This window comes from Pholis gunnellus (genome assembly GCF_910591455.1).
Source record: "Pholis gunnellus genome assembly, chromosome: 10".
NCBI classification, from domain to species: domain Eukaryota; kingdom Metazoa; phylum Chordata; class Actinopteri; order Perciformes; family Pholidae; genus Pholis; species Pholis gunnellus.
In genome coordinates this window covers 22,174,064-22,200,216 of record NC_136537.1, presented here as the reverse complement: position 1 = coordinate 22,200,216, position 26,153 = coordinate 22,174,064, and the positions used below count along the sequence as shown (strand labels likewise).

The 26,153-nt window shown below is 39.5% G+C and overlaps 3 protein-coding genes across 3 annotated transcripts; all 3 read left to right on the top strand.

The window, feature by feature from the left end:
* Nucleotides 1-8,592: 8,592 nt before the first annotated feature.
* On the top strand, nt 8,593-12,755 carry tmem33 (transmembrane protein 33). The gene is made up of 8 exons (XM_079168143.1): nt 8,593-8,661; nt 9,603-9,675; nt 9,920-10,014; nt 10,101-10,288; nt 10,496-10,563; nt 10,813-10,946; nt 11,294-11,377; nt 11,661-12,755. Exons 2-8 carry the CDS (start codon nt 9,625-9,627, stop codon nt 11,788-11,790), a joined length of 750 nt encoding a protein of 249 aa, XP_079024269.1. The 5' UTR covers nt 8,593-8,661; nt 9,603-9,624; the 3' UTR covers nt 11,791-12,755.
* A 1,401-nt stretch (nt 12,756-14,156) lies between these two features.
* bbs7 (Bardet-Biedl syndrome 7) lies at nt 14,157-20,835 on the top strand (the record flags this gene model as incomplete). Its single annotated transcript, XM_079167558.1, has 19 exons — nt 14,157-14,192; nt 14,777-14,842; nt 14,966-15,028; nt 15,124-15,299; nt 15,399-15,585; nt 15,687-15,759; nt 15,853-15,960; nt 16,182-16,312; nt 16,696-16,780; nt 17,014-17,116; nt 17,214-17,406; nt 17,497-17,571; nt 17,664-17,732; nt 17,984-18,123; nt 18,703-18,867; nt 19,089-19,198; nt 19,298-19,401; nt 19,571-19,694; nt 20,472-20,835. 19 exons carry the CDS (start codon nt 14,157-14,159, stop codon nt 20,603-20,605), a joined length of 2,142 nt encoding a protein of 713 aa, XP_079023684.1. The 3' UTR covers nt 20,606-20,835.
* A 1,337-nt stretch (nt 20,836-22,172) lies between these two features.
* On the top strand, nt 22,173-25,748 carry ccna2 (cyclin A2). The gene is made up of 8 exons (XM_079167590.1): nt 22,173-22,776; nt 23,440-23,689; nt 23,837-23,943; nt 24,105-24,328; nt 24,429-24,633; nt 24,737-24,850; nt 24,998-25,131; nt 25,214-25,748. The coding sequence occupies exons 1-8, from the start codon at nt 22,552-22,554 to the stop codon at nt 25,263-25,265; spliced, it is 1,311 nt and encodes a 436-aa protein (XP_079023716.1). The 5' UTR covers nt 22,173-22,551; the 3' UTR covers nt 25,266-25,748.
* The last annotated feature ends 405 nt before the right edge of the window (nt 25,749-26,153 follow it).

The window sequence follows — 26,153 nt, the reverse complement described above, 5'->3', positions numbered from 1 at the left end:
TTGTCATATCTGTTTAGTATCAATGCAGTTCTAAATTCTTTTTGATTTCTGGTGTTCTAACAAGCCATCAAGTCTGCGGTTATGCATGTTAATACATCATTAATAACGTTTGTCAATCATCAGGTTTTGCAGTTGTAAATGATAATCAGAGATTGATCATTTTGGTCCAGGTCATCTTCAGACCTGACTCTATGTTGCTCAGTTATGCCTTGCAACATAAGAACACATTTAGAGTTGCCAGGTTTGTTTACTTTCAGTAAATCAAGTTAGAGTTAATTAGAGGTTAGTTGGATGTTGGTCCAGATCAGCAGCCCAAGTGGTCAAACATTCACAGAGAGTTTACAAAACCCAAAGTGTGTCCTTATTACAGTAATATAATTACTGATCTATAAAGCATTCGAAAACGATTTCATGATTGATAGTTTATAAACTCTTCTAAAGGGTGCCCTAATGGAAATATTCAGCCACTTTAGATTTACAGTAACAGCAGCTCGGAGATATTGGAAGCAAACTGAACTCTGTTGCTCACTTTTTAAACCAAACTGGCAGTTTTGGGTCCAATGAGAGAGTAAATAAATGTCAAGCCAGCACTGTCACAACACTGACAACCCATAGAAAGAAGCATTGCTCACCAAGCCCCCTTTGTAAACGGTGTCACCGCTAGCAGCTGGTGGTGGCATTCCCGAGCCTCGGACGCTGCCCTTTGGCCCCCGGGGGGGTTGGACTCCGGACAGGGCGGCCAAGCCGTCTCCACAGCGCCGTGATAGCTCGGGTCAGCGGGGCCACGTTTTCCAGCAGGAAAAGCTGGGGCAAAGTCGGCGAACAAAAACCCCATAGCTCACCAGGCCAGTGGGATCATTAGTATGAGCGTTTGTTTAACTAATTAGCAAGCTGGGCAGCAGAGTGAGGCTTGTATAGGCGACATGGACGTCATATATGGCAAAGGTACATGGGCATCCGTCAACTGCGTCAACGCTGGATGAATTGTGACTGAAGCGCAGAAATCAAGTGAAGGTTGTTTTGATTTGAAGCCCACAGCTTACATGGGACATTAAGGACCAGCTATTCATCACATTGACCAAAATATGACAGCCACTATTAGCCAAACAGTGGCCCAGAATAATATAAAAATATGGAGATTGTATGGAGATTGTAAATATGAAGGAAGTTGTGCTTTTAATGAGCTGAAGCCGCTGAGTTTGAGAACAATACTGCGTTATTTTCAGGAGCAATGTTGTTCCGCAGGGTTCAAAGTACAGGACGGGGACAGGGCAGCGCACTGAAGTTCAAGAACAGTGCAAACAGCACATGCCAACAAAAGGAGCTGCACAGCATTCAGCTGTAGAAGAAGTTGGGTGGGAGGGTGGTGGTGGTGGGGGGCGAGGGTGCGGGTCCGCGTTAAATATGGGAAAGTTTTTGTGGAGCGAGGTCGACGGGTCAAGAAAAGTAAACAAGAGAGCAGTCTTGATGACAGAAGGAATTTAATATCAAAAATACATAAATCTTCAAGTGTGGGCAGGCGCATAATGGGCACAAAGGAGGCGAGTGTTAGAGTCAACACCGTTTTTTGTTGGCGATTAAATGGATCGGGCCAAGTTGTTAACATTTAACACAAAACGTTGGCACTAGAATAGAGGTTGAGCAGAAAAGAGAGGGGGTTTCCCTGGTGGAGCAGGGCAGTGATGACATGCGGAAAGACAGCTCATGTGCAGGGAGAGATCTGGCGCTTAATTGTGCACCAATACCGCACGCAGTTTTTTTAATGATTTTAAGTCTCATTTTAATTGAATTTTTTCGGTTCTGTTGACATTTTAATACCTGCTATTGTGGGACGAGCTTACCCTTTTGGTGGTAAATAGCGCGCTCTTCGCGTCTTTGCGCATTTACGCACGCATTTCTATACGTGAATCCTCGTGAATGCGCTGACGGATAATCCCACCTCATCTTGTTGAATCACATTACTGCATGGCTATCCTTCATCTGATACAATTAATCTTCCCATGTTGTAGAAAATAGGCCCACGTTTGTCTCCACGTCCCCTCTGACTGCTGCCACACTGGACGCAGCGCTGAGAACTCTGTCTGACCTTCGCCCTCGCCCCTGCGAAGCCCTGCAAGTTCCCCGGCAGTCACAAACAACTCTGAATTCCATAATTCTTTGCGAAAAGGCACTATTAGGGAAAAATCCTTCCTTTTTGACAATTTAATAGAGCAAACTAATCATCTGGTTGACACGGGCCATTCATCTCCGTACAGGCGGACAAAGACAAGGCCTTTTCCAAAGGTTCGTCTGGACCCTGCAGTCAGACCAGCCTCTATTTTCAGATCAAGTGCACAATAAAAGCATTGTGACTGCTTAATGGCTATGTTTGTGAAGCCACCCAAAACCCAGTGTATTAAATGCTTCTTTTTTCTTTTTTTTTTGACTAACGGCTGCAGAACTGAGAATAAACCGGGTTCAATGAGAAGCAGAATGATATAAAACTTTGCACTTTAAAGCAATCAAAAACGAAACAAAAGATAGAGGGACAAAAAAACTGGGGCGCCACAAAATTGCTTAAACCCCCCAAGTTATGAATTCGTTTCTGAATCAATTTAGCGGTGCAGGCATTTTCCAAACATCCTCTTGCGGGAGTAACAAGACAGGGAAATTGATCCGGTGAGACCTCACCTCTCGGTGCGCCTCAATAAAAGAGACACCAGCCTCTCTCGACGACTGTGTAATTTTTAATATATATGCAATAAATGTTCAATTTGTTTCCAGAAATGACGGGAAATAATAACGTAACATTTTAAAGCCATCCATTACAGCCACAACAATGCTCGTGCATACGTGCTGTGACGCAGAGTGCTTTGATTAATTCACGTTTTGATTGTGTTTGATGAAGCAATAACGTTACAAAGATCGACTTTGGAACAGTTGGACCATTTTCCCTCCTGAAAAACAAAGATGACGGTGGCTGTGCTTTGGTTATACATTAACACATACATATATTGATTTTTAAGCACATATAGATCACTTTTAACACTTTCTAAAGAGGTTTTTTCTGTTTGTTTTTCAGGTTTTGTCTGCTGCTGAACTTCAGGATCCTCAAGGGTGAATTTCCCCACAAATTATCCAAATTATGAGTGATGTCCAATTAAAGGTGTCAGCCTATTTCCCTAAGCAGTACTCATCAAAATAATTGTACATCTTTAGTCACAAAAACCCTCTATAGGATTCAAATATTTGATTTAAAAATGGGCTGCTACTGGCTAGAAAACCGTCAATTATTTGGGATGAATTAAATCTGCTAATTGTATGATTATAATCCCACCATTTAAATAGTCAATTTATGTTGATGTGAAATATGCAGACTATGTTGTGTGTATGTCCTTCACAGTCCTCTAAAGATCATCAAAGAAATCACACTATTAAAGTTATTATTAGCTATTTCTCCTATATATCCAAGGATGATAATTGCCACGTATTCATTTCAGTGTAAACTCATATTGAAACACCACAAGTCCCTGTAGGAATGTTAAAGTGATCATTGGGGAGATATTTTTAAGGATCCATTGAATAAAAGGTCACAATCACTTCAGTTCTGAGTGTTTTTCAGTCCGGTTGCAGCTCAGACGTGGATGTGTTCAAATGCAGGTGAGGGGAGGCCGGGGGGTCTCGGATCGCTGTAGACCTTGACACAAAGTGCATTAAGTTGGCTGATCTCTCTCAAACAGTTTGATTAATTCACTCCCATTCAGGCCCAAGCGAGCAAGGAGTGGAGGGGACGTGACCAATGACATAATAGGCTCTGTCAAGCAGCCTTGCAAAACGCCCAGACCATTTGTGGTGACAATCCTGATGCCATCGGTTCCATTATAGACCCCCATTCAACCCAGAAACAAACATAGCTTTACTCCCAAAAAAGGGAAAAGTCAGCTTTCTGGTGGATTCCCTTTGCTTTCTATGTCAATAGGTTTTGGCTCAAGGCCCATTGTGGGCATCGGACTCCCTCCAGCCCTTAAAGAAAGTGCTGTTTCTACACCAAACACTAAATTAAAAACAGAGATTGTGCAGACCTATCCCCTCTGGGAATATTGATTACGTTTGTTATTTGTATTACATTTTTAGTAATATTATTTTTAAAATATGAAATAATTTAAAGATAAGCACAAAGCTGCTCTTTTTCTGAAAATGCATTTAAGATAGCAATAAACACAATGTTTGTGCACACTTCTCCTGTAAAGAGATGTATTCATACTTAACTCCTTACATTCCAAAACCTGCAGAAAGCTCATTTCCTTTTTTCCTGATTTCATTTCTGTGATAATTGCATGAATCAGAAACAGGATTTCAGTGAAGGTTTCATCTTTGCACACATGCAGAGACAAGAGATTTATATAAAAGGAGTTCTGAGTTCTAGCACACAGTGAAGACCTTGATTAGGAAAGAGGGGATATGTAGACGCTTCATAAACCGCAGCCTTCTTTGTAAAATGGATTTCTTGCATGCAAGGAAAAAGAAAAGCTCATGATGAAAGCTAAGAGGCCGAGAGTAAAGCCTGAATCCTGCAAGAAGACAAAGATGTTCTCCCCCAAAAAGGGTGTTATGTTTTCCTCAAATCAAGGTGGAGCAATTTGGATGTCAATCTCCCACAGGATGGCCAATCACCAAAATTCAACATATGTATTTTCATTTGAGCATATGAGACAGATTTATAATGCTGCATGATCCGAAGAAAAGCAGAGGAGCATGTTTGTTTATCTTGAGCCTCATAGCAAAAGCCTGCTTTTCTCTTTGGTTACAAATATTGGATGTCAACATATGCTTGTCATGTAATCTTCCCAAATAAATAAAGGGAATACATAAACAACCAAATTAACTAATGAGCTGCAGCAATAAAGGGAGAGCCTTGACCTCCATTCTGTAGGAACTATGAGACTTAGAGGAGAGATCATCTTACAGGTTCTCTTGCAGTTTTAGTGACTTTTGACCGTTTTGCAAATTGTTGCCTCTTTGCTGTCAGCAACGAACAAAACAGTAAAAGCATCAAAGCAAAAGGTGAGCATGAAGGTGCTTATATAGAGCGAGTATTTTGTTTTTTAATATTTTGGAGGCCTCCATTCTAAGAGAGAGCTTTACAGGGGAACTCATTCCCATCATGAGATAATGGTGTGAAACGCCTTCTCGGATCAGGCGACAAAGAGATAAAAGGCAGAGAAGCCAGTTGATAACTCGCTTTATTGTTTCTTTTACCAGTTTGAGGGAAATGCACCGTGTCCTTCTTTCCATCCCCATCAAACCAGCTCTTTCTTCCCGTCGTCTTCCTCGCTTGTCCCCGATTTTCATCCCTTCTACCACACCCTGTTTGTTTTGGGCCGAATGGAGCCAGAGACTGAGATAGAGCGATTACAAGCGCATTCCTTTGAGTACACGACGGTTTATTTCTTTTAGAAAGCTTTCACTTCGGTCCGTCACTCACTCCCTATTCTTGTCTTTCTTTCTCCCGAGAGCTTTGAAGTAAAGGATGAAATAAAATGTCGGATAAAGTGAGCGCAGGTTGATAATCGTTTCGTTCTCGTAGAGAAAGCGAGGATCACTAAATATATTGTTGTTATTATTAGGCCTATTATTGTCGCAATAGTTGTATTTTTGCTGTGTATATAGTAACAGTCTTCGATATTTCCATTAAATATTATAAGAATACGAATAATTATAACATAATAATAATAAAATACTAACAAAATGTTCATAATAATAATAATCGTTATTATTATTATAATGCTGATAATAATAATAGTTTACAAAAAAGTACACATAGAAAGCTACAGAAGCCCACATTATTAATGCAAAATCATTTTCTGACTTTGATTTCATTTTATTTTTTCCAAGGTATTACTCGAAAATAACCCATAATTATGCTTTTAATTGTGTTTTCGATTATGTTGTTTATTTATTGTACTTTTAAAGGATATATATTTATCCTATAAGATGTAGTAACATGTCTTTGTTGTAGAAGTTGACCGAGAAAAGAAGAAAATCGCAAAATGATGTCTGCAGAAAAACCTGAAGAACAATTCACCTCAATGGCTTCTCCTTTCAATAACATGTTCAGCCCTCTATCTTATTTCATAAAAGGCTGTGTAGTCGTCCTTATTCAAATATTTAATTTCATTTTCAGAAGACTAAAAACAGGATTTTATGTTATTTTCTAAAAAGCTAATGCATATCAGAAGGACTCGCATGATGATCCTTCGTTTATAAGCTGTGTGTCTCTGACGCTCCTCAGCGACTATTCTGCATCAATGTGACGTCCCTTTAATATCTGCGATACATATTCATTCTTTAGTCTTTCCGGACACATTTCTCTCTCTAGAAACGTGTCTTGTGATCTCACAGTCTTCTCAGACGCTCGGTCAAATTAAAACTGCCGCAGAAAATGTCTCATTTAAATTCTCACCTTGATCTCTCTAGTGACTGGTAATGGTTCGAGAAGAGCTGACGCCTAAAAAAACAAACCATCAAGCTCTATTCCCACTGTCCGCTCCCTGTTTGCTGAGTAATGCCCGATGAATTAGACGACATTGTAAAGAACAAAAACAAGCAAACAGAAAATAGAGACAATGTTTTTTGCAGCAGGCAGAATCATCAGTTAATCATAGAAAATGCATGCAAGGCAGGACGCTGCAGCCTTACTTACTCTGTGTGCTGAGTTGAGTCTCCGCAGTTTAATTACAAGCCCTAATTCCCAATCGCAGATAGTGTCAAAAAATCTGCGACTATTTCTCAGAGATTCCCTTTAACAAGTGGAAACTTAGTGTCCTCCTGCACCATTTTATACATGATGAGCCGTCAGTAATGGGATTATTAAACAAAAACGTTTCAGGCGCTGGCGTTAACCTTTTTTAATGCCTAATTAGGTTTTGCAAAGAAATAATTAGATTCTACAGTGCTTACACTGCCTATATTTTCAAATGGCATCTGCAGCAAACACATCATCCTGCGACACTCGTGCCAATAATCTGCGGATGTATGCGCTACAGCTGCAGTCAGATGTAAGATTTTAAAACATGTTGCGACCAAATAAGGTGCACTTAAAGCTAAAATAATCATCCGACGCAGCCATGGCAAACCTACAGGAACATGGTAGTCTGGTCGAGTACGCCCTCTGGTGGTAGCCTGCAAAATAACATTTATATTCAACATTGAGGCATGACATCATTTGGATCAAGGGCGTAGGTTTGGTCTCAGCATTGGTAGGGACACTGCCCCCCCCCCGCCATATAAAAAAAAACTTAGTTGATATTATGTTGAACAGAAATTTATTGATAAAATATATTAACATTTGTGTAACTTGGAACTGATTTAAACATAATAACAGTAATACAACCTTAGTTTAAATACAAAACAGTATTCTGCAGCAAATAAATAATAATAATAATAAATAATTAAATAAATGAATAAAAAACGTTCTGCTAAAATGCCAATATACAGTAACAGTATATTCTATATCCAAAATATATATAAAAAACTTTTCAGTTGTGCAGGCAAAAAAGACAAAAAAAATAAATCTATTCTGCAGCACTTAATAGGTTATAAATGAAGTGCTTTCCTCCTTTATGCAATCATTAGTAGTGCTGGGCAACGATTAACATTTTTAATCTCGATTAATCGCATGGATTTTTTGCGATTAATCGCATTGTTGAAATTGTAGATTGCTCTGTAGATCTTAACAATACCTTTGCCTTTAGTGCAATAACACCATCTTAATTCAAGCTGTTGAGGACTGTTGAGGAAATGTGATCCTTGAAATGTGATCCTTGAAAGAAGTGTCTTGTTTTTTTTAAGCTTCCATTTTTATTATAAAGAAAACAAGCCAATCTCTATCACATATCTTTAAATCGCATGTATGCCTACACAGCATAATGTAACAATAATTGTATCTCCTGTTCCTTATATATGTTCTATAAATAAATAAAGATTTAAAAACAAACTAAAGATACATTCTTAATTTCAGCTGTGTCTAGTTTATGGATTTAGTTTGAGTTCTGAATCCCACTTGTGTTGTTTTCTTAAACGAGGAATTGTTTGTCTACACCTTTATTCCGTACATTTTATTATTGTTTCCATCAATGCAAATGAGAGAAAAAGAAAAATTACACATTGAAATTCAGGTATACTTTTAGCGCATCCAAACCTCATTAATCAGATTTAGAATCAGTTTTATTGGCATACAAGGAGTTTATAAAAAGTGCAAAAGTGCAAAGAGTGCTGGAATGAATAGAGGACAGGTAATAAGTTATTTATAAACACAGTAAATGGTTTAGTAAATACAGCCCTCTTGGACTTACTTGTGACAATAATACATAATATTTAAATATTGTTTTTGCTTAATTTACATATTATAGTGTAATTTGTATAATTAGAGCAAAAATAGGGGACGTCTTGTTGCAGTTCATTTGTTTTTCCGCTAGAGTGCAGTGTTGACAAATGATGCAAGAAAACGATCCAAGTACTCTCGTTCTCAAATCTCGCGAGAGGCGCTTTCCCTTTTCCTCCTCGCTCCATATGCACGCTCTCAGAAGGTCAGCTGATCATTTACTTCATTCAGTGTGGTGAACAAGCAGCCTGTCACTCCTAAGCTAGCACACAACGTAACTGTTCGACGCTATAACGCTGGTAAGCTGTGCCTATTGTTCTCACTGTAACGTTATATAAATACAAACTATCAAACAGGAGTATTCCGTCTGTGCGATCTGCTTTTAGAGGTTTTACGCTAGTAAACGGTCTTTTACGTTAGTAAACGTCGCGAGGTAATAGCTAACGTTAGCGGAGGGTTTTAGCTCGAATGCTAGTAACGATGGTAACGGAGAATATTCTAGAGGCACCTGCTTACGATAGCTGGCGTCCCGTTAGCATTCATAAACCACCGACAGACGTCTTAACTGACTGTTTACAGACGTTGGTCTGTACTGATCCGGTTTGCAACAGTCCTCCATTTATTTTAAGTAACGATAAGTCATTACTCACCCAAACAAGCCAAGGCTAGTTGTGCTAGCTTAACCGAGCTAGCGTTATAGTTCCAACAGTATTATACACATACTAATCCATTAGCTTATATACTAACCGTTCATATGTTTTGTATATAACAATGTTGATTACTAAAGTAAATATTAAAGCTGTCAAGTAATTCTAGTGAAGTATAAAGTACAATATTCTGCTTTGAAATACAGTTATTGGAGTAAAAGTAGATAGAAAAGACTCAAGTAACCTACGGTAATGTACTTGGGTCAATGTATATTTCACCTCTGACATAAATATATATTTTAAATGATTTGTTTATTGACAGAAAAGTGATTGTTTCAGTCATTGTTTATGTTGACTGATTCCACCTTCCTAACTGTGAGGAGTTGGTGCTTCTCTTTGTCTAGTATGATAGTCTGGTTATCTTAAGGATTGTAACCTTTTCTCAGACAAACAATCAAATTGAATATGTCCCTTTCGTCTAAGAGAACAATCTTTAGTTGCAGCAGCCTAGGAAAGGTTTTAAGTAGTTACTTGTGACTCCTGTTGGTATGACTTGTCAAATTGCTTCATGATGTAATGTTCTTCCCCAATAGAGCAACACACACACTCCCAAAGATGGCTGACACAAACCAACAAAGTCCCCCTCCTCCCCAGCTAGGACCTCTGGTAAGTGTTTGATCCACACACACTTACACCTTCCAACTATGTCTTACCTTGTAGGATGCACTCTGCTGATTCTACAGACAAAGATACTCGTCATAAGGAATACTACTCAGCCTACACAAACAGTTGGTGTCCATTTTGCATCCAACACGAGCACAGTTACCACTGTACTGTACACCCTTCAGTCATTATGTTGTGTATCATGATGACACAGGTTCACTTTGACTGTATTTGCTTTTCTCCACAGCAATTTTTAATGAGCAATAAGCTGGAAACTGCAATGTGGCTTTCTCGACTCTTCACAGTCTACTGCTCCGTAATGTTTATTCTACCAATTTTGGGGTGAGTACGATCAGTGACGGTGCACACCATCAACACACTGCTTTCTCTCAGCCGTGAATTAATGTCAGAATATTTGTGTATTTCAGACCCTATGCAGCAGCTAACTTCTATCAGCGAGCCTTGTTAGCGAACGCCCTCACCAGCGCCCTCCGCTTGCATCAAAGGCTTCCCCGCTTTCAGCTGAGCAGAGCTTTCCTGGCCCAGGCTCTGCAGGAGGATAGCTGTCATTACTTGCTCTACTCACTCATCCTGGTCAACTCCTACCCCATCACAAGTATCCTTTCACCGACTAATGTTGGGAGGAGATACGTGGATGCACTCTGCACACTCGGTGGTTCTGATTATTCTCATGATGATTCCATGTTTTAATCATTAAAACATATAATAATCCAAAAATATGCAACTCTCATAACTGCACCAAATCACTGTGGGGGGTGGGTTTCTCTGTATTTTTATGTTAATCCTTAACTTTTGTGTCCAGTGAGCATCTTCCCAGTCTTCCTCTTCTCTGTGCTTCACGCAACCACCTACACAAAGAAAGTCCTGGATGTGAGTATGAAGCAGCAGTTATCCGCTCTGACATTTTTAATGCTGTTAGTTAAAAACGTATGACTCCATGGTTGACCCCAAGTAGAAAATCACCACCAGCCAATGCTGTTTTAATTATGTACTCAAGATACCCGAATTAAACCCTAAAGTCTAGGGGAAACTGATGTCAGAGCGTCTGTGCCTCACTGAAACCTTCGACTAACTGCCACTTTGTTGTCTCGTCTGCTTCTGATGTTCTAATGTTTGCAGTCCGTGGGCCCCAGCAGCCTGATGTTCATCAGAAACCTGCTGGACAAACTTACGTCCAATCAGCAGAACATCCTGAAGTTCATCGCCTGCAACGAGATCTTCTTGATGCCAGCGACTGTTTTTATGCTCTTCAGGTAAAAAGTGGTTCTTTCTGTTGTTCTTTTTTTAATTGTCGAGACTTTGCAGATCCTGCATGACGATATGGTAGTAGTAGAGATTGTGTTCTTAGACAGTTTTCTGCTTATCCATCTGCTTTCCGATGTTGCCAAAGATACCTGGAAGAGATGATGAGGAACAAAACAAACCAGTTTTCTGTGTCTTCAAACCCCTTAAAGAACACACTGAAGTTGCTTTTTAGATTTTAATCTAGAAGTGCAAGGAAATGCAATCCTGGAAATCCCAGTTACCAAATTACCCCCATGAGTCAGCTTTATTGAATAAGCTACAATTGTATAACGTCTTCATTTTATCTTTTTAACAGTGGACAGGGAAGCTTGCTGCTGCCTTTCATTTACTACCGATTCCTCACCCTCCGCTACACATCCAGAAGAAACCCGTACTGCCGGTAAGATGATGAATAATACAACAATTTGTGTTTGGGTATTTATGTCGATGATAATCTACAACAAGTTACTCAATACTGCCGAATCAGGGGTGAAGAAACCCTGAACGTTTCTGTATAATTCTCAAAGTTTTTGGCTACCATTTACCTGCAGATATGTTTGAAGGTAATTCAGAAACAGTGTCGCAGATTGTTTGTCCATGAGAGCGCATTGTATGTCCTGTCAAAGCCAGTGTTGGTCAGACTACATGTGTTAAATTATTAAACAAATCTGTTTCCACCGCAGCACCTTGTTCACAGAGCTGCGAATCCTTCTGGAGCACTTCATCATGAAGCCTGTTTGCCCCGCCTTCTTCAGGAAGATGTGCCTCAGCAGCATCGCCTTAATCAGCCGCCTCGCCCCCACGGGCGTCTGATTTCAAAACTACGTAGAGGTTCTGTTTTCTTTCCGTTTTTTGGGTTTTCCACCATTTAAGATGTGACTTAAACTTTGATGAGGACAGACATTGCCATCAACAGAAGGACCTGTTTTTTGAATGTCAACTTTACAGCCTCTGCTCCTCCAACTTCTCTGTATATTTGAGTACAGTTGAAGAGCAGCCAGTAATGCACTGAAGTCTCATGGTGATGTTTCTTTTCCCATCTTCTTAATGTGACCTCATTCAAGCGGTGGACACCCCTCACTCTGTTACGTTCACTGAATGCAGCACAGCAGACATCAACTGTGATCTGTACCTACCGGCTGTTTTTGTTTTTTCCTTATTATGTCCTTATTTATTCATGAAAATCACGTATTCTATGATAAAAACATTAACATTCTGAGATTAGTAACTTAAATGAAATGTACTTATACATAACTAATGTTCTTTTTTTAACATGATCATGTTGTGCTTGGATAGATGGAGGATGGGGTTTGTTTGTTTTTATGTCGTCCAATTTCTTTCTTTCTTTTTTAATGTGCAAAGCATCCAGTGCTCTGATTTGTTTAACTGCCTAAATTAAAATGTATTCTATCAATGCCATCAACACACCCTTTTAACAACTTGCAAAGATCAATGTATGTATGATGTCAAAATAGCTGTTGAATTGAGAAACAAGATATCTGCTGTATTTTATAGAATATTTTAAGGTACCAGACATTTTGCTGAAGGACTCATATTTGAGGAGAGTTGCACGATGCCTGTCATGTCATATTTCACCTTGTTGATCAGTTTGAAAGCTGTTTTGAATTTGCTTCATCTTTGTTTCTCTGTAGTTTCCATGCTTAACGCATGCTCTCATCTCTTTGTTTCTGCCATGTTAAATGTGTTTATTTGCCTCCAGACAAACCACATTTTTATGACAAGAACAAAATGATCTCTTAATTAAACCAATAAAATATGAAAAGATAGGAATGTGGTTTGAGTTTATAATTTGGTTAGATTTCTCTGGTTGATCTTGGCCTTACAATCAACATCTTAAATTAATGAACCATTTTGCATAAAATCATTATTATGAAATACGAATGTCTATGCTGACAATGTATTGATCCAAATATCTACTGAGAGAGGAAGAAACACTACTTTATTATTGTGTAGTACACTACTATACTTATACTACACTACAACACACACTACTTCTACTACTACACACACTACTACTACTACACACACCACTACACGCTATACTACTACAAAACACACTACACACTATACTACTACACACTACTGCACTACTAAAGTTTCTTTTCTTTTTTCTTTTTTTTTTTTACTTACTCTACCAGCTTTAAATTCCATCTTTCATTAGTGGATGGATTTATAATGTTAAGTGTTTTTCTCTTAAATTATCTTATAGAATAGTGTGAACCCCATAATACATTTTGCATACATTTAGGTACACTATGCATTTAGTGGCCACTGTATTCAGTACACAATCTCCAATACAACTGCCATGAAGTACTTTTATGTTACCCATAATGTTCAAGTGTTTGTGACACTGTTATGTTAATTAAACATGTTTTAGAATGTAGGTAGTTAAAGTATTGTACTAGACTGTATTATATTCAGAGGTGTTTCTAATATTATGCTCACCTCATGGTTGGGATTAGGGAGGGATAAAGAATTAGAGTCCAGTTTAAGACCACATTAATACATTTATTTATTTTATTATAAATAATTAATACATATATTGCCAATTATTAAAACAAATTAAATACTGTATTTTAATTCAAACATTTACCACAATGTCATCAAAAACTGAACATCGTAAAAGCAAAGCTGTTATATTGAGTTACATTAAATACACAAGCTCAGAACCGACCAATAGAGCGTCATTGATAGCCAACCAATCAGGACACGGCTACGATCCCATTCACTCGTCCAATGGTGTCGCGGCTTGTTACTGCTTCAGCGTTGCCATTGACAACAGTTGCTGCGTTGATCCGCTCCTGAAGTGTTTGAGAGAACTGAGCATAACTACCGCTAGTATCCGCGTTAAAAGAGGTTTATAGTTGATTTAACAATATTATATATGTATAGTTTTGCTGTTGCTAGGTAGATTTAGTAAAAGATTATATCTTTTTTTGGCGTGCGAGTAAATCGTGTTAGCCAATTAGCTTGCTAGCTAACGTTAGCACGCCGAGCTAATCTCCTCGCTTTAGATAATCTCCAGTCTCTCTGTTCACCTTTACTTTTAGTTGTGAATGACATTAGGTGGACTGTAACTGGTGGTCTCTGCGGTATTATGACTGGATAACCTCACGTTACTTTTTAATGTTCTAAGAAACACCCTGTTGAGAAAGAAGATGGAAATCCACCTCAATCGAGTTGATTACATTCAGGTAACAGCAGAGTACTTTAGTCTTTTATTCCGACATTTACTGTCAGATCCACTGCTATCACCGGGTCTGTTGGTCTTTAGTCAGTTTTACACAACAAGTCTCCATTGCTGTGCTTTTTCTCATGTTATTGTATATTTCTTGCTTTGTTTTATGTAACTATAAGCACAAATAAATAGCTAAAAACCTAGAACAAGCAAATCTATAGTATAAATACGTTGCATTTAAAAGACGAAACAAAAGCAACCAACAAAAGTTATGGATGTAATTTACTTGAAAGTCACAGCAAACAATTATGTTGTACTCCCTGATTTAAATGAGCTGAGGTGATGGGTCTGCAGGCTTGGTAATGTAAATCAGATACGTACATGGACTCAAACTATTTAGTGCTTTAAAGCCAAGTAAGTAAGTAGTAAAAATCTGTTTCGCTCAGTCACCATTGAAGTAGTCTAGCCTGGTGAAAAATATATGCGTGAACAAATGTATCTGTCTTGTTTCGACAGAAATCCTTTAATTCCTGCATTGTTTTTCAAGATGGAACTTTTGTCAGTATGCGTAACACGATTTCTTCTGCTTTGTCCTCACAGGTTGGTGTGACATCCCAGAAAACTATGAGGCTGCTTCCAGCTTTGGGGAAAAAGGCAACTCAAAAGGTATGAATCTGTCAGAGCAATGTTTGTGCCTCTCCGTGTGCTTACAGAGTTTGTAGCAGTGTATTGTGCTTTAATTAAAGTGTTTCATTCTGCAGCTTCTTGCTCGTTGTCTCTTTGTTTCAGGTTGCTGTTGCTGATCATGATGGTATACTAACATGTTTTGGGATGAAGAAGGGAGAAGCAGTGGTGAGTGTCCTGATTTTTCTGTCCTTATCATACAGCCAGTTGTATCTTAATGTGTTGAATTTCAGTTTCCAATGTTGAGGAATCTTCTGTTTCAGCCCGTGTTTAAAACACTGCCAGGGCAGAAAATAGCCAGACTGGACCTTGGAGGAGCTGCAGGAACTCCCCAGGAGAAGATCTTTGTTTGTTCTGGTTCTCATGTCCGTGGATTCACCAAGAAAGGCAAACAGTTCCTCACCTTTGAAGCCAACCTCACTGAAAGCATTAACGCCATGTAGGAACCACCTCTCCCCTCTTCGGTTGACTTGCACTGCTTGATTGACTCAGAACTGCAGAACTGTGTGAGTTTAACTGTTGATTATCTCTTTTCCAGGCATGTCTCCGGCGCTGAGCTCTTTGTGTGTGCGAGTTACATCTTCAACCACTACTGTGACTGTAAGGACCAACACTACTACCTCTCTGGAGACAAAATCAATGACATCTCGTGTTTGTCTTCAGAAAACCTGTCTCGCCCCGTCCCGGTCCTGGCGTGCCAAGATCGGGTTCTCAGAATCTTGCAGGTAGAACAAGATTATATTTGCTGTTCTGAGTTTGATACAGTTCGTTGTTCTACGTCAAACAATTAGATGAGATTTATTATTCTATGTGTTTTATTCTGTAGGGATCAGAGCTTGCCTACGATATTGAAGTCCCTGGTCCTCCATCTGTCTTGGAACTATACAACAAAGATGGAGGCAAGTTGACCTTCCTGTGCGCTGTGTACTGGAACAATAAAACATGAGACTGTTTTATACGGATCTCATATAACGTCATTGATTTCTCTGCAGGTGAGGAAGTCCTCTATGGAACTACCGATGGCAAAATAGGATTGGTGCAGATCGGTGAGAGTGCAGCTGCGACCAAATGGGAGATCGACAACGACAAAAAGAAAGGAGGTTTGTTCTTTACATGATCACAGCAATGTGTTTTAGCTGTTTCACTATGAATCACTTCTATTTTTAATACTTTCATATGAATATTAACTCTTAGGAGGTAGGGAATCAATAACGGTTCATCCACAATTCATCTTCTTTATGTTTCTTTGTTACGGATACAATATTGCATGTTGTTTTTAAACTGTTTTGACTGTTTTAAGGATGATCTTGTCTCTCATCAGGAATTCTTTGCATCGACACCTATGACATCATGGGAGATGGCGTGAATGACATCCTGGTGGGCAGGGACGATGGGACGGTTGAGGTCTTTGGTTTCGACAGCTCCAGTGAGCCCACGTTACGCTTTGAGCATGTGAGTTAATGTCGAGCATGACTCATCTTTTTATCAATTTACTCCCTCCAATTTCCATCCCAAATCACTCCGATTTGTACTTTTAAAATTACGATGTAATGTTGAACCACGGATTATGATTTTAGTTTTGTCAGTATCATGCAGCGATACTATACTGCACTCATATTACTGTTCAGTTTGATTTAAAACAGCTGATCCCATGTGTCTGTCAGTTCATACCCAGATCTATTCAAGTCAGTGTCTCTTTTAAAAGTATATGGTAGCAATAGCTTACAGTTTTAAATATTGAATACTATATTTTTCCCTGTATCTTGACACCTTACTGGCCTTTTCTTAGACAACTTGTTATTTTTTATATGTTTTCTGTGTTTTTCTGCCTTCAGGTGTTGTCAGAGAGTGTGACCTCCATCCAGGGTGGCTGCGTGGGGAAGGAGTCTTATGATGAGGTCTTGACTGCCACTTACACAGGTTGGATAAAAAAAATAAAAGAACTATGCACCTAATGGTCACAAATGTTCTCGCACTGATGAAAACATGTCTGTTGTTCGACCTATCAGTCAGTCTATCTGCAATACTTTCTATTCGATAGGAGATGTACAGTCATTTCTGACTGTGACATTTACAGTTAATGTAAAGGAGTTGAAGGAGATCTGATATGCACAGCTTACTCTGCTTTGCTGTCCTGTCATCACCTCTTTCAGGATGGGTGACTGGTCTGACCACTGAGCCCCAGAAGGCTGAGGCCGGCCCCGGAGACGAGGTCAGAATGAGCAAGGAGATCCAGTCCAAAGTAGAAGCACTCAGGTACCAGCAAAAAAAAGAGCCTCAGTTTCTCATTACACAGCATGTCCTTGTGCTTTAAGTATGATTTTTTTAGAGATATCTTGTTGTTCCCTCCCAGGGCAGAGCTGGAGCAGCTGCAGGTCAAAGTCCTGCAGGGCCGAGAGCAGTACCAGCAGACCTCTCAGTCGAGCACAGCGGTCTCTGCTGTGCCCGTGTTCAGCATCAACGACAAGTTCACCCTCTGCCAGGACGATGCCAGCTACAGCCTCACTCTTGAGGTGCAGACTGCCATCGACAATCTGCTGCTGCAGGTCTGCTCAGTATTATAACCCCAGCCCTTACAAACCTCATTGGAGACATAAACACGCAAAATGTAACTTAAAGATGAATCTCCTCTGCAGAGCGACGTCCCCATAGACCTGCTGGATGTGGATAAGAACTCTGCTGTTGTCAGTTTCAGTGAATGTGATTCAGAGGTGAGCTGTTTAAACTCTTTCTACACATGCTTTATAAAAAAGATCATGAACCTGCTGCTCCCAGAGGCTTGACGCTCTTATTCTGTCTCCAGCAGCCTAACGGGAACTTCCTCCTGGCCACGTACAGATGTCAGGCCAACACTACCAGACTGGAGCTCAAGGTAACACTTGCATCCAAACTCTGCATATTGTGGCATTCTGTTACTCCTTCATGAAAAGCCTTCCTTTCTCTCATGGGCCTTCCTTTGTGTAATTATGAGTCTCACAGACAGAACTGAGCTGCGTCTTGTGCTCACTTTACCCAAAATAGAAACATTCCTGTTGTATTTTCGACATTAACCTGTTCCCTTTGCTTAAACTATTTGATGATGCACCTCTAGAGAAATACTTTCATTCGTAATAACTGTTCTAGGTGAGGTCCATCGAGGGACAGTACGGGACCCTCCAGGCTTACATTACCCCCAGACTGCAACCCAAGACATGCCAGGTCCGCCAGTACCAGATCAAACCTCTGTCCCTTCACCAGCGGACACACAGCATAGACCAAGAAAGGTAAAAGGTTAAGGTTAAGAATATTCTAATTAGGTAGACTTTAATTCAGTAGTTAAGTCCTATCTTGAAGCTTTCTTCGGTCCTTATATCTGTGTTAATGTCGATCCCACTGGAGTGCCTGGTTCTAGACCTGTAAATGGCTGCACACGTCAGAATGAATGAAGTGAAATGAAAAGGCAATTCAGTCTGATTATAGGCATTATAGTTAAAACGGCCAATACGACACAAAGTTATACAAAACAGGTCTTATGCAAAGTCTTTAATTGTTTATTATAGGAGCAATGTATGACATTCAGAGCATTAATCCAGCAGCAAACAGCTCTGTAATGTAATGTCTACCTGATCAGAGAATGAAGTCGCTCTCCCTCTGAGAGCTTTGTTAACAGAGTCAGGCCACTGTGTGCATGTTCCTGCATGTTCGTGCATTGCCTTTGAGAGGCAACCGAAAATGCTCCCAATCTCATATTATGCAATGTTTTGTTTTGAATCATTTATCATTAAAATGAGATCATGTGACATTCCCCATGATTTTAACCTTACACATTATGTATGTTATTTGTCCCTCTGTCTGTCTTACAGGCCCATGAACAGGCTCAGTCTGGTGGGACAGTTCAGCTTCGCTGAGATCCACTCCTGGGTGGTCTTCTGTTTGCCAGAGGTGCCTGAGAAAACACCGGCAGGAGAGAGCATCACTTTCTATTTCCACAACACTTTTCTTGGGACACAGCTTGAAGCCACCTACTGGTAAACACAAGCACGGAGTGGAAAGAGTCTTCTTAAAGAGCATAAACATGTGTCGGGATTATGAGATAACTGACATGGAGTTGTGACGTTTTATAACCTTTCTGATGCCCCCGAGAAACGTTTTATTTATGTTTTATATATCGTTTCCACTGATTCGGCCGGGACGTGTGTGATAATCTACTTGTAATCAAACGTGCTTTTTTCTGAATTTGTCATTTTAGCAAAGGTGAAGGACACTTCAAGTCAGACAACATCTCTACCATCTCCATCCTGAATGATGTTCTCTCTAAAGAAGCCACCAAGAGGAAAATCAATCTGAACATTTCATACGGTCGGTGTATTATTATTCATTTTTTAGTGTCTGCTGACGGTAAATTCATGGAATAATCTCTAATAAACTAGACTAACTGGTTTGTTTTTAATCTTCCAGACATCAATGATGACTCTGTGAGCCACACTCTAAAGATGATACATCCAAAGCTGCAGTACCAGCTGTTGTTGGCTAGAAAAGTTCAGCTTATCGATGCACTTAAAGTACGTATTAGTTAAATGTGTCGTCTTAAAGGACAAATCCACTGTGCGTGGTGATGCGTTATGTCTGTTTGGTTAAGAGCTTCAAGTTCAACGGCTTCTATTGAAATTAATTTAGTTTGTTACTTACTTTCCTCCACCTCACTCCCTCTCTGGTTTCTCTGATTGGCAGGAGCTTCAGGTTCATGAGGGGAACGCTGACTTCCTCATCGCAGAGTATCGCAACATCTTGGATGAGTCCGCGAATCTCCTCGAGGAGTACAAGAAGCAGCCGGCGCACCTCGAGAGGCTTTATGGTGCAGCACTATTTATTTACTTGCACATATATAAAAAAGACAGTAAGAATTTAAGAGTCTGTGCAGGAGAGGTTAGAGGTCAAAAACTGGATAATTAGGATAATGTTGATAGTAGTGATGGGAATAGTTGTTCCAAAGACATGGTCCTTGAATGATCAAGGGAAGTCCGACAATACGGAAGATAAAAGTCCTTCAAGTGTCTTGTGATATATTAGTGAATGGCTCAGGAACACTTACAAATATTCTGGAAAGTGTCAAATAAGTCATGAGTTAGTTGTACATATCATACATGAATACACAAGTCTGGTTCACATGAAACAATGACAGGTTTGTATTTTCTGAAGAGAAGAGGAGTCACATTCTTTAGCAAAGATAATCTCTAAAGAAATTCTTTTGGATTTACGAAAGGCTCAAGCAGTGTGACGATACATAACATGAAGATAAATTAAGATGTAATAAATACAGTAATGATTAATCAATGAACAAACTCTGGATACCAATTGACTTCATTCATAGTCTTCTTACAAACAATATGGTATTTTCATTATCCACGCATTTCTACCGACACTCATGTCCAGAGAAACTTTCACTAAACTTACTTTCCTTCCTCCCTCCCTCCATGTATCTTCTATTATTCTTTACATTTGTCAATTTATTGCTAAAGAGACAAGAGTACTGTTACCGGTAAGGTAAAGTTCTACTTTATGAGCCTGACATTGTGAAGAAGAGCTTGTTGGCTGGTTGTAACTCGTTTCTTTTCTTCTTTATTTCCTGCAGGAATGATCACAGACCTCTTCATCGATAAATTCAAGTTTAAAGGACAGAACGTGAAAACCAAAGTGTCCTCGTTGCTGGAGATACTCGACAATTATGACTTAAATTCTCTGTTAGACTTTTTCAATGAGGCATGATGTCATGTGGATCAGAGGGTATTTATTTACTTTGAGTGTCTTTATTTGTGCTATTTTTGTATTGTAAATACAAAAGTGTTTTATTGTAGTTACTAGCAGTGTCGATGTCATGTTGTTGACTTTTAGCTGTTTGTTTTGTCATAAATATGGTGTACAATATTTAAATATTTATAATATATTTTGATAGCATATATAACCAAGGTTGGTAATTAATAAACCACTACAAGGTTCCCAGGATAGTGCAGGTTCCTCTTTGTATTCATGACCAAGCTTCTGTTGGGGTTTGAAATATCAGTGACCAAATGTAAGCCAGAGAATGTATGTTTTTATATCATAATTATCATAGCACTGTGAGTTCCTCCTATTGAAATAAAAATGTATCTTTTGATGTGAAGTCTTTGTGAACAAATGCAACTAAGAATATTAAATTCCACAGGAAGGAAAAGCTCTTATGATACCATGAGCCATATGGGACAAATAATGTTTCCACACTTAAGTCTCATTCATTAACTTATTAGGTCTGCAATCAATTGATTGTTCAATTATAAGTAAATGCACCAGTTACCATCCATGTTTCCTTTTTTATTCTGACAATTATTTGACTTTATGAACAATATATACAACAAAATAGAATAATATTAAATGTTAAAACAGCAATGTTACTGCAACACAGCAAGTATTTCATTTGAGAAAAATATTGAACTTTTTAATACATTTATTTGATAGCTGTGGATTCAGTTTATGAAATAAGAAGCCGTGTTAAAGACTAAACCACCGGTGGTTTAGTTAAAGACTAAACCACCAAAGTGGTTAAGATCACCCACACATGAACACAAATTATTATTGCATTATGCATTCATATTAAAGCAAAACAATGTTTCTATGTTAAATAACATATGGTTGATTAAATTACAACACAACATGTGTTTGTATGTCTGCATCAATGAACGTTATCCAGTAGTGGAACATAACTAAGTAGTACTATACTTAAGTACCATTTTGAGGTACTTGTACTTTACGTGAGTATTTCCCTCTTATGCTACTACTACATTTGAAAGCCACTTTTATACTAAATACACCACAACATTTATTTGATCACTTTAATTACTGTGCAGATTCAGCTTGATAATACAAAATATAAGTCAACTAATATATAATGATATTTTACTATAAATTAAGCCAGCCAGCAGTATATAAAGTAAATAAAATAAGCTCTAACCTTTAAATTAATGCATTAATAATTATAATCCAGGGATGTCATGCATGTGATAATGAGTATTTATCATATTTTGATGCTCATAACTTGAATGCAGGACTTTACTGGTAATAATACTTAAGTATAAGCTCTGAGTACATCTTCCTGCAGCTGTTATCCCTAAATAACGTTCGCAACCATTACATTCAAATCTGCCAAACCGGTTTTAAATCTGCAATCAGGCGAACATTGCACTCTTTCGGCTCCCGTACTTCCTGTAACGTCACTACCTGTGTGGCCTGTGATTGGTCCGTTTCAATCCTCGCGGGCTACTTGAACTGAGAGAAAGCAACATCTACTTGTGCATGTTTCTGTGTTAGTGGACCGAGGCTAGCTGAGCTTTATGTGCAGGTTAGTAGTAATAATTTACGAACTCACGAGTATGGCAGCTTAAAGAACACTTTTAACCTCTTGTTGAAACTTGTACCGCCATCTGTGCATTTTGTTTTTGTCTGTTTTTGAGTGATTTAACTCAGCAGTTCCACGAGTCGTTGCCATCTCAACAGCTTAGTTTTAACCTGCCTCAGCAAGGTAGCAGCTAATGCTAGCCTCCACATAACCGTCCACACGCGATCATCTGAAACTTTGTATATATTTACATATAGTGTATGCTTAAGGGCACACATCAGGAGTGACGTTAGTACCTTTTAATAAGCAGATAGATACGAGGGTGTTTCTATTGAGCGCAAACATGTCCGGAGCTAACGTGAACATGGGACAAGCTAGCGCGGCTAGCGAGCTCCACAACCAAGAGAATATGCTGTCAAGACTGAGAGGCTCGCTCAAACCCAGAGCTGCTGCAAGCGAGAACCAGGAGAACCTTCCACCGAAACAAGGAGCCAGCAGCAGAACCGTGCTGGGAGCTCTGCAGAACAACCAGCGGAGCAAAGCCCAGAACCAGCGCGCCACCAAACAGGTCAGTTCGGGGCAACGATGCTACATGGCTCGAGCTAGTGTTGGCTAATGATGGGAATGCTATTGTGTTTTTTTTTTTTAGGAGGCAACTAATTTCAGTTGTCTTGCCAGTTAAAATGCTTAAAATCGGTCCTTTAATCTGCCTTTTTAAAACATTTAGAATAAAGCTTTAAAATTAGCTACGTCTGTTACTCAGATTGTCCGCCATTTTAATATCGCAATAAGTTTTACAATTTGTACTTCAACTGCTTAAATTAAACAGCACACCGACCTGTTTTTGTGATACAAATATTTGAAATGATGTGTTCCTCCCGCCTTCACTAGTGACAATGTTTGTTAAACGAGTGCTCCCTGACATCCTATTAAGATAGTACTGGCGCAGATTCTACAGTTTTAAATGTTTGTTGTGCAACAATGGCTCCTGCCTTTTTACTAAATGAACTTAGTTGCCCAAACAAGTTATCACTTTGTTCAACCCCAAAGCGTATTGTTGAGACGTCTTTAAAATGTTATCACTGAATATTTTATTGTATTCCCCGGCATTTGTTGTACCAGTATTTTTTTTTTTTTTTTTTTTTTTTAATTCTGCAACAACAACCCTTTAGGGTTGGTTAGTTCAGGTTAGTTCAGACAAGTCTGAACTAACCTTGTTTTCTGCTTCCAGGAGTCGTCACAGTCCTTGTCCTGCAAAAATGAAGACGTGGGCAAAGGCTGCTCGGAGAAGCCCCTCACCAAGCTGTCCACTTTCTTGATCCATGTGGACGAGCCCGATGGCGCCTGCATCAAGAAGCCACAGCCGGTGGTCGACTCCGTCAAAGCCAAGTCCAACCCTGAAACAATTAATGCTGCGGCACGGCTCCGACAGCCCTTGGCCCCCATTGCTATACCAGCAGCAGCAATGGATCTCAGCTTTGGTGGGTTGTGAATATCTGCTTGTTCCTTTACGCCTCTTGGCAACAAATGTTCTCTTTACACACCCAAACTTACTATTGCATTATTTATAGATTTGAAGGGAAGAATCTAAAAATGTTCACTGTGCAAAATCACCTTTCATTCCCCAGACTCGCCCATGGACATGTCTGTGGTTGAGGGAGAGGAGAAACAAGTCGATGTAAACGAGGTCCCGGAGTATGCTGCGGAAATTCACACGTACCTGAGGGACGTGGAGGTGAGAAATGAAGTGAAAAGCTACAAACTGCTTTAACAATTCTCTTAGCTGCAAGTTCTCATAGACTTGTCATGAGTCATTTCTAGAAATGCATTTAATTATCTTGTATATCAACTTTGCCGTCAAGTACTTTTCTTAAATGACACCCTGATGCTCGACAGGTAAAAACCAGACCCAAAGCGGGCTACATGAAGAAGCAGCCTGACATCACAAACAGCATGAGGGCCATCCTGGTGGACTGGCTTGTCGAGGTTGGAGAAGAGTACAAGCTCCAGAATGAGACGCTTTATCTGGCCGTAAACTACATCGATCGCTTCCTCTCCTCAATGTCGGTCCTGAGGGGGAAACTTCAGCTGGTTGGGACTGCGGCCATGCTTTTGGCTTCGTATGTAGTCATTATATTCAGTCCGTTTATTCACACTACTTAAATTACAAAGTATATGTTACAGAATATTCTTTTGACTATTTAAAATGTTACAATACAGGAAATTTGAAGAGATCTATCCCCCGGAAGTGGCAGAGTTTGTGTACATCACAGACGACACCTACACCAAGAAGCAAGTGTTAAGAATGGAGCATCTGGTGCTTAAAGTGCTCTCCTTTGATCTGGCCGCACCAACCATCACCCAGTTTCTCACTCAGTACTTCCTTCACCATTCGGTTAACAAACAGGTGGAGAGCCTGGCAATGGTGAGCAAAGCATTTAGATTTATATATGGCAATGCTACTTTGGCAAATTAAATCAGAATATTCTAGCAAAACACAAAGATCAACCTCTGCATTATCTTTTCAGTACCTTGGGGAGCTCAGTCTGGTTGATTCAGATCCCTTCTTGAAGTACCTCCCATCACATACGGCTGCTGCAGCCTACACGCTGGCAAACCACATCGTGACTGGTGGCTCATGGGTAAGTTTGAGGTAGAATGGTCTAAATGGAGGCGTCCTGCATGTTCAAGGATGTTTTGTGAAAGTCTCCGACCGTCCGGTGTCCCCTGAACGGGTAACGGTGGGCTTTTGCAAACAAGCAAGATGACTCCAGTTGTCTCCTCCTCAGCCCAAGTCCATGACGGAGAAGACTGGCTACTTACTCGAAGATCTGATGCCGTGCGTTGAGGATCTGCACCAAACTTTCCTCGGTGCTGCACAGCACGCCCAGCAGTCTGTTCGGGAGAAGTACAAGGGCCCCAAGTAAGTTTGCTGCTCCTAAACTTTAATTCGTTGTAATGTTTTTGTCTGGCAAATGTTCTAAAGCGGTTTGTTTCTCTTCCAGATACTCGGAAGTTTCCCTCATCGATGCTCCAACTAAATTGCTGCTGAACTAACTTTCCCCTCGTCCATGTAGAGTTTTGTACCCTTGTCAGTTATATCTTTTGTATTTTTTTTTAATGATGTTTTTCAGAATTTAAATGACATGGCCTGCTCTTCTTGGAGTAGCGCTTTATGTTTAGAGTTTTTAAGGTATTTTTATATACTCAATCCTGACATTCATACCAGACGCTACAGTTGGGTAATCAAGCAGTTTTAATGTTTTACTTTTAATCGCAGACAAAATGTGAAAGTCTTTGATCTAGTGTCAGACTCCGATAGACCTGTGATGTACTAAAACCAAACTGTTTCACTTTTTTAAAGGTTGAGTTGATTGCAGTTAATGTTGCTGGTTCATCTTGAGAGGTGCCTCATGGGATGTACATTAAAGTACATTTTGTCTGTAATGGAGTCAGCTGTCTAATTACATTGGTGTCTTGGAAGTTAACAGCTTTTTCAAGGCACCATCTGCACTGTAAAATATGGCTCTTGTAAATAAAATTCATTTAAAGTAAGACTTCATTTCTACATGTTTTATGGTCTCATTGGCCTCATGGGGGCAGCAGAGGACCAGTTTTGGTCCTTAAAGGTTCTTCAGATGGAATTAAACAGTTTTTAACAAAGTAGTGATTCTGTGGTTTGGGAAACTAGACGTTCACGCGTCAAATTGTTCCTCTTGGTTTGATGTAAGGCATCTTGAGGGTTGAAATGCCAAGCTGTGGTAAAATTCTACTTAATGCAAAAATTAGTAACTTGTTTTAATGGTAATTTGCACTATAGAGTGATTAACAACTTGAGGCCACACTAATGCTTTATCCAGAAAATACACTGCTTGTTTTCCAAAGGTATCTTTGCTGAGCAGATCACTGTTAAATACATTAAAATCTTATAGACAAGACCAGGCA

Excerpts from the sequence above, each read along its gene's own strand:
- ccna2 (XM_079167590.1), top strand. The coding sequence starts at position 22,552 with ATGTCCGGAGCTAACGTGAACATGGGACAAGCTAGCGCGGCTAGCGAG. Across the intron at positions 24,329-24,428 it reads GCGGCCATGCTTTTGGCTTC|GAAATTTGAAGAGATCTATC; the intron begins GTATGTAGTCAT and ends GTTACAATACAG. Across the intron at positions 25,132-25,213 it reads GAGAAGTACAAGGGCCCCAA|ATACTCGGAAGTTTCCCTCA; the intron begins GTAAGTTTGCTG and ends TTTCTCTTCCAG.
- tmem33 (XM_079168143.1), top strand. The coding sequence starts at position 9,625 with ATGGCTGACACAAACCAACAAAGTCCCCCTCCTCCCCAGCTAGGACCT. Across the intron at positions 10,289-10,495 it reads CAACTCCTACCCCATCACAA|TGAGCATCTTCCCAGTCTTC; the intron begins GTATCCTTTCAC and ends TTTTGTGTCCAG. Across the intron at positions 11,378-11,660 it reads AGAAGAAACCCGTACTGCCG|CACCTTGTTCACAGAGCTGC; the intron begins GTAAGATGATGA and ends TTTCCACCGCAG.